Source organism: Poecilia latipinna, unplaced genomic scaffold, assembly GCF_001443285.1.
Source record: "Poecilia latipinna isolate Pla-1442-1.1 unplaced genomic scaffold, P_latipinna-1.0 Scaffold2722, whole genome shotgun sequence".
NCBI lineage: Eukaryota > Metazoa > Chordata > Actinopteri > Cyprinodontiformes > Poeciliidae > Poecilia > Poecilia latipinna.
Genome location: NW_015115338.1, coordinates 104,281 through 112,497, shown reverse-complemented (window position 1 = coordinate 112,497; position 8,217 = coordinate 104,281). Strand labels below are relative to the sequence as shown.

The window sequence follows — 8,217 nt, the reverse complement described above, 5'->3', positions numbered from 1 at the left end:
AGGAACTACAATTTCCCTGACGGAAAATCCCAAAGGGATTTATAAAGTGTGTGTATCTGAGCTGGTATTTCTTTCAGTGCATTTATTTAACACTGTATTTTGTTCCATTTCCTTTTGATGATCACATACCCTAGAGCGGTGGTCCCCAACCCCCGGTCCGTGGTAATAAAAAGGTTGGGGACCACTGCCCTAGAGTATGTGATCTAAAATAGGTCTCGAGCCATCTTCATAGCTCATTTGGTCATGTGATCTTTATGCCACGACAAAGCGGTTGCTATGGCAACACGTAAACGCTTTACTCAGCCGTTTTAAACCTACACCTTCGAAGGCTTAGGTTTGTAATTTGCAAACAGAAACCTTGGTAAATTAACAAAAATATAGCAACGGCTTTATGCGAAAATGTAGATATTGACGGGTTTCCAGGTTTTAATCTCGACGCGGTTTGTCGTGGATTTGTTGCGGTCAGACTTATAGAATATTTGTTGATCTAAGTTCAGTATTTCTCTACCAAAATATCCTCACGCTGCCAGTTCAAACCACAATGAGCAAACCAGGAGAAACCACAGAGGACAGAGAGGAAGAAGAAGAGAACGAGAAGACTAAAGGAAGCCCGCAGACAGTTGGAAGTACTATAACTCAGCCACCAGGGGGCGGCAGAGAGGAGAGCGAAGACGGCTCCCGTTCAGATGAGACCAGTGCGAGTAAGGCAAAAAAAAAAAACTGAGAACTTGGCCAAAGTAAAGTATGAACTGCTATTCTTTTTAGCTCCAAGTCTACCTGAAGACACAGACATACAGGCTGTCTACATAAATGTCCTGTTTTGCTCCGTGCATGGAAGTGGTGACACCTGATGATACCTTGCTGTGCTGAAGCAATATGTTGCTTTTCAGCCTGAGCCTGAGCGCTAATTATGCCACGGAATGGAAGGAGTGTATGAGGAAGCGATTAGTAAAGAACTGTATTAAACAACAGGCAAATGTAATCAGAAGCCGAAATAAGCGCAATGCCCTCCTCGCTCCTCCTCAGCCCCTTTTCTCTTGTTTTTTTCTAGATCAGGATGTAAAAGACACTGGAAGTCGAGCTAGGTGATCTATGTGATGATCTGCAACAGAAAACGGGAAATGTTCAAAGCTCCATAGAAAATGTCATCTCAAGCTATCCGAAAAACTTGTATTTGGAATTATTCAGATTTATATTAAATTCTGAAGGATCATCTAGAATTTCCGTGTCATAAAGTAATTAAAAATCTACTCATAAGCACTGTTATTTTAGAAAGCAAAGAGGAGGCTTTCTGTGAAATTCCTTCCTTTTCTGTGTAATCTAGCTGTTCTGGATGCTGTGGAGGATCAAGCTCAGTGTGAAATGCCTGATGATGCTGATGAACATGATAATGAAACGAATGTTAAAAACTCAACAGCTACAGGTAAGCATGACTGCAACCAGACACTACAGTACAACCTGCTGAAACATCCTGAAGTGAAACATCAACTGAGAGCCTCAGTTATTTTGAGCTGCGTTCAAAATAATAACTGAGTTAGGGTTAGCTTTATATTTCTGCAGTGATTTGAAATATTGCTCATTCAATTTTAAAACAAAGCATGAGAAAAATATGATTATATTAATTTTCAAAATATTAGACTGTTCAAAATAACAGGGTCAGACATTTGATCCAGGTGCGTTAAACCAGGGAGAGAACTAGAACATGCAGAATGCCGGCCCTCCAGGACCCACTTTGGGTACCACTGGTTTGTAACAAAGGGCCTTTGTGAAAACTTCTTGCAGATAGATTTTTGTTAATTTTGAAGTGGATCAGTAGCTGATTCTACTCTATGACCCATTAAAACCATCATTTTATGTCCTTATTCATCTTTTTGGTTTCTGTATTTGAGATTTTTGTTTTAACAGAGCTACATCATTTTCTTCATGTGTACCATGGGGTGTTGTTTATAAAGTTACACAGTCAAAAATGATCTGCAAATATTTGGGATCCTTAACGTGTCCCATTATTTTTTTATTATATATACTTATATTCATGCGTTTTATTATTTATTTATTTATTATCATTGGAGCCTTGCAACAAAATTTTGTTCAATTTTAAAATTTTAAATGTGTAGTTGAATGACAATTCAGTCTGTCTGTTATAGGAGAAAAAAATGGATGTTCATTTTCAAATCATATGCACTCGACAACATGGACAATGTCTGAAATGACCTGTTTTTTAAAACTGTTAAAAATGTGTGAAATGAAAAACAGAAATTTAATATAGAAATGTCCCATTTCAGCAGTAAAGACAATGTAGTGACAGAGTCTCTGTATGCTTTCAGTGAAAGTTTTGCTGGTGCCAGGGGGTCATGTGATGACCATGGCTTTTGCCATTGGGCTCAGCATTGAAGAGATAAAGCATCACCTTGCCTCAGAGCTGGAAGTCCCACTGGAGGTGCTGCAGCTCTACCTGAATGGTGAGTCCTTTGCTTTAGCCTCCAACCTCACAACACATCGGTGTTTCCTCATCTTACTCCTGGTTAGTCACATGCAAAACTTTTAAAAAATGCATGTGATTTACCTTCCAGTGTATGGCAAAAATGGATTGAGTAGATTAAACATATCTATTTATTACATAAATTGAAAAACACTGGAATACTAAAGATATATTTGGGGTGGAAGCTTATTTTATATCAGACTTTATGATAAAAATGCTTTTAAAACATCCATCTATTACTCATGTGCATACGAATTTTAATGTGAATTTTAATGTTTTTGCATTTGAATTAATGTGAATAATCGTTTTAATGTTTTAATGATGGATTACAAGGATCCATTTTAGGACCACTACTTTTCTGCTTTTAATGAATCACCTACAAGTTGTGAAGATGTCCATTGCCAGCTTTATGCATATTATCTTGTTATATTTGTAACTGCAACAACTCCACAACAAGCTTCAGAGGTTTTCAACTGGCCAGTGGTAGAAGTCTCAAAGGGGTTTAAGAATCATGTTGTCTTTGAACAGAAGATGATTAAATCAATCTCTCTGTGTTTTACAGTTATATGGAAATCTAGAACTCTTGTTGTTGAGGTAGAAAAAATATGATCCAACTAAGAACCCCAGATGCTTGTAGAAGGGTATACCAGTTTAAGAGAACAGATCATATCCGAAATTCTGTTCCCCTGTGAAAATCTGTTCCCTCTGTGTCGGGAGCGCACACTGAAGCCAGAGAGATAGGTACAACCATTTTCCCTTCGCTTCTCATCAATTTCTTGGTAAAACAACTCACATAATCATGTCAAGCTTGTAATTTTCAGTTTAATCTTCTCTTCATCAACAACAAATGTTGTGAATTTGGTAATATTTACTCTTTATTTGCCAAAGTTTCTGGAGGAAACCAAATATTTTAGTTACCTGAGATAATCTGTTCCCCTGTTCAACACTGTTTGTAGGGGGAACAGATTATTTCAGTCAGCTAAAATATTTGGCTCCCCCCAAGTAACTTTGGCAAATAAAGAGCAAATGTTACCAAATTCACATGATTTGTTGATGATGAGAGAATAAGCACAGTTAAAGAGTTTGTGAAAAAAATATTTGTTCCTATGTTATGCAGGGGTATAAGATTATCTCAGGTAGCTAACCCTACTTATGGAGGGTTTAAGTCTTCATGTTGTTGACGTTATGCAAAGTAGAAATGCTTCACAGGCTACGTAATGCCAACACTATGCAGATTTCTATGATGTTCTGCTTTGTTTTAATGTTTAACCTCATATTATGATCTCCAGAGTGTTTTGGTTTAAGAAAAGACAGAACCTCAGATCACTGTTTTGCAGGTAGAGTGGTGGAGGAGAAGCAGAGCCTGATGGAACTTGGCATCCGACCTCACAGCTCCACCCAGATGGAGATGAGCTCCTCTGACCCTACTTCTTACCCGCTCCGCCTTCTCCGACCCCCAGAACATGACAACATGCCCGATGTAATTACTGTACGGGTCCAAAAAGGTACAGCCTCAAACATAAACAGTAATAATTTAACCCTAACGCTGAAGACGAGAATTAATCAAAGCTGATACTGAAAACTTAAATAAAACAGTTTTGTTTTATTCCCAGCATTCAGTAGAACAGAGTGGTGGCTGAAACTGCTTCTACTTTCATTCCCCTCAACAAAAGCATCTGTGGGGTTAGGGTTATATCATATGGTAACAATAGTAGGTAGGAAGAGCTTCCATCTGGGAAAAAGTAATGCTGCCACTACCAGGTTTTAGGTGTGTTTGTTGATATAAAATGTTGCTACTCTGGAACTGTTACCCAGAAGTTCAAGACCAAAGCTCATCTTCTACATAGTTAAAAGATAGGGCTTGTAATTTGCTAGTGGAAATGTTCAGATCACTGTGGTGAGTCCAGTTAGAACTCCAAAGAAACACAGAGTCACACTTCAGTGAGTTTAACTTGCACTTGCTGTTTATTTCTTAATCTGACATAACTGTGTGGTTCTAGAAAGATAAGCATCAGTGTCTGAATAATCCCTAAATAAATGACCTAAATCATATCAATTACTAAATAACTGCAATATTAATGGCTACAAATATTCTGTTTCTAAATAATTACAACACATGTAAACCCACATTGTGTGGCTAACATAAAGTCAGGCGAATATTAAACAAGCCTAGTTTATGCACTACAAACACGTCTTACATCGTCAAACAAAGTTAACGCCAAAGAATCGCAAGCAAAACTTGAGTTCAAATGGTAAATTAACTGAATAGCGGTTTCCCAGAAATTTTGACCACTCAAAGGGCTTTACACGAGAGTCACTCATATTCACCCATTCGCACATTTATACACTGATACGCAATTTGGGTTTAAGTGCCCAGAGGCACATCAACATGTGGCAGGAGGAAGCTGGAATCGAACCTACAACCTTCCAATTGCAAGACAGTCGCCTATTCAACCAAAAAAAGGGAACATAAAGAAAAAGCTTAGTCTCAACCAAAGACTTGGGCTGTCAACCAAAAAATTCTGACATGCGCAAATAAAGGTTTATGTTCTGCAAATAACTTTTTCACTTCTTCAAACAAAAATTAGTGATTTTAATTTTAAAAAAGTGTTTTAAACAATTTTTTGTTGAAAAAAAAATTACAATTCAAAAAGTTTTGAAAAAAAATTTTTTTGAGAAGTTTTTTTTGTTTGAATTTATTTATTTATTTATTTTTTTGCAAATCCAAAAGTTTTGATTACAATTCTATTTTTTGTTTGTTTGTTTGTTTGACATGATTTTTCTTTTTTGATTGAATAATTATGAAACAAATTTAACTCTACAGGTAATCTCTACAGCTCCTTTTTCCTTCTCTCCCTTTCTTCGTCTGCATGCTGCTCCGCCCCTTAAAGGGCTCAGCATGACAGTTTTTTTAGGCAGCCTTTTTCACATGGCACAGTAACAGTATTACGTCATCTCATCCTTCCTTGACTCCACCACTTGGAAAGCTGAATGTTCCCAGCAGCACCAGCAATCACACTCTAATCCAGTCTGATTTACTCAGCTAATAATTGTTTGAGTAAATTCTGTCTAATTCTGTCTGGCAGCTGAAGGAGGACCAGCTCATCCTGCTCTCTCCCGTTCTTACTGATAACTTTGCCTGTGAATTATTTTTAAAGTCACAATTTTTATGGTTATATTTACATTATCGACATAATAACTGGATTACTTCAGACCTAAGGACTGGGAGATTTTCTCACTTTTATATTTACCTTACTTTTCTTCACCTCCAAGTTGAGCTAGGGTAAAATGCCCCCCTCCGACTCCAAGGACATTAGCAGTATTCTACAACGACTTCAGTTTTTAGAAACAAAGATTCAACAGCTGGAGCTGAACTTTGAGATCAACGCTACCTGTGGAAATGAAACAACTCTTCCTCAAATCAGTGGTGAGGTCGTACACCCTGCACCAAGCAGCTCACCCTGGATCGCTCAGGGCGCTAAACCGAAACAAAAGTCTCACACTGCAGATCCCATGAGACGACTAACAGGGAGAACCCCTCACCTGGACGAAACAGCGTGGCCGGCTCTGAGCCGAAACCCACCTTCAACTTCAACACCTGCTCCGCCAAAGAACAGCAAACAAGCAGCTGGAACCAAAACGGCTCCACCGACCCCGCTCCCAAGGACAAAGCGACCAGCCCAAGCCTCAAAATATTCCGACTCCGTGGGAATCCCACTGAAAAACAGATTTTCTGCACTCCAGCCTGAGCCTCTGAGTGAAAACCCACCTTCAAACATCAACAATGAGGCTAAACCATCACATCCACCCCACACTTTGTCTCCGAAGGACAAAGTGACCACCAGGAAAACGAAAGGTATGCAAAGAGTGCTTATTGTTGGAGATGAGACAGTAAATGGAATCAGTCATGTTTGCAATCCCAAGAAAACCAGAGTGGTTTCTTTTCTTGGTGACACCGTATCTGATTTGACTCGCAAAGTGCTCTCTCTAACCGCTGATCAGCCAAACATGGAGACTTTAGTTGTGCATGTTGGAGCCAACGATCTGGCAAAGCAAAAATCGGAGATTCTGAAAAAGGACTTTAATATTCTTCTGGACACTATGGGAAAATTAAAAATGAAGTTATTTCTCAGCGGTCCAATTCCATCGCCTCAATGGGGAGACGAAAAACATTCCAGGCTGGGCATGATAAACAAATGGCTGATTAAAACCTGCTCAGCCAGCTCAGTGACCTTCATCGATAACCTCTGGATCTACTGGCAGCGTTTTCACCTCTTTGGAAGAGGAGGACGCAATCTTAACAAACATGGGATAAGGCTGCTCACTGCAAACATTTTTCATTTTATCAACAAGAACAGCAATGTGACCATCGCTTCAGAAGAACTGGCTCAAGGATGTCTAACTAGGATGGAAGCCTCTGCTTATCAGGAGCCACGTGTTCCAAAACAACCTGATAGAACGACGGGGGAAAGAACAACTGGTTCCCCTAAGCCTCCCCCCCTCCCTTCGCCTTCCCCCCTCCCTCTCTGCTCCTACACTCACTCACAAGATCAGAGTTTCCCAGGAAGTCAATCACTAAAGAGAGTCGGGCTGCACCTGAGCCGCCTGAAGATGCTGGTGGAGGATCCGGGTCAGAGAGGAAGGCGGACAGACTCCTCCTCCTCCCAGCAGTACAGTATGGATCAACAGGTTCGCCTCGGCACGTCTCTCCGTTGCTCTAACATAGCAGACCTCACTTCATCTAAGCCACCTGCCTCTGACCTCCCTGAGGATCCAGCGCTCTGCGTTTCTGAGGTCTGAGACCGGGGTCCAGATATTATTTTTACAACCGTCTTCCACCAGAATGTGTCTGGCCCCCCGACATTTCATAGCAGGACATTACCTGTCCAGATCACTAGAAGAAAAGTTACAAAAAACAGAAATACCAAAAGCAGCGGTCTTAATTCAAACCTCAGACTGAAGAACTTTCAGCCTCCAAGTCAATTAAACTGGCTCTTTTAAACACCAGATCTCTCTGTGTTAAAGCTCTTATTAATTAATGATTTCATCACCAAGCGTAATATCGATGTTTTATTTCTGACACAAACATGGCTGAATGACAATAATGAACCAATCATACTGATTGAATCAGCGCCTCCTATGTACATTTTTTTTAAGTGAGAATAGAAAACATATAAAAGGAGGAGGCGTGGCTTCAATATTTAAGAATACCATAAACTGTAGTAAAATCTCTTTGAGTAATTTCACGTCTTTTGAGTATCTTGGAATTGAGGTAAAAGGCCACAAACGAACTTTGATACTAACTTTATACAAAACTCCAACATATGTGAAAAATGTCTTTATGGACTTGAATGAGCTTCCGTCTCTCATATGCATTGATTATGATTGTTTAATAATTGTCAGTGATTTCAACATTCATGTTGACAACCTGAAGACTGAGTGGCAACAAAGCTGTTTAATATATTAGAGAGTTTTGGTTTAACACAACATGTCAAACTAGCAACACACACTCATGGACACACACTGGACCTGGTTATCAATAAGGGTGTGAATATTTCCAAAGTCTCTGTAACTGATGTCGCCTGTCGGATCACTTCCTGTTATCTTTGACAGTTCTTTATCCGTTAACCCACTTGGACAAAAAGCTACTATCACAAAACGTACTTTCACAGAAAACACAGCAGAAACATTTAATCAAATCTACTCTTCTTCCTCACCCTTAAGCTATGACTCCCATC

At 39.4% G+C, this 8,217-nt stretch overlaps 1 protein-coding gene and 1 long non-coding RNA gene across 3 annotated transcripts in view; one reads left to right on the top strand and one right to left on the bottom strand.

Moving 5' to 3' along the window:
- The first annotated feature begins 267 nt into the window (after positions 1-267).
- Positions 268-8,217, top strand: part of iqub (IQ motif and ubiquitin domain containing) — a 41,162-nt gene continuing 33,212 nt past the window's right edge. The window contains exons 1-4 of one of the 2 annotated variants that reach the window (XM_015021099.1): positions 268-701; positions 1,325-1,423; positions 2,325-2,459; positions 3,817-3,984. In XM_015021099.1, the coding sequence (XP_014876585.1) occupies positions 542-701; positions 1,325-1,423; positions 2,325-2,459; positions 3,817-3,984 (562 nt within the window). In that variant the 5' untranslated portion in view covers positions 268-541. Of the gene's footprint in view, positions 702-1,097; positions 1,236-1,324; positions 1,424-2,324; positions 2,460-3,816; positions 3,985-8,217 lie in introns of those variants that run through there. The other variant, XM_015021100.1, reaches the window with a different exon arrangement.
- LOC106938902 (uncharacterized) lies at positions 4,404-6,260 on the bottom strand. The gene is made up of 3 exons (XR_001422714.1): positions 6,129-6,260; positions 5,867-6,077; positions 4,404-4,415 (listed from the first exon to the last, which is right to left on the bottom strand). It is a non-coding gene; the product is annotated as an uncharacterized LOC106938902 (long non-coding RNA).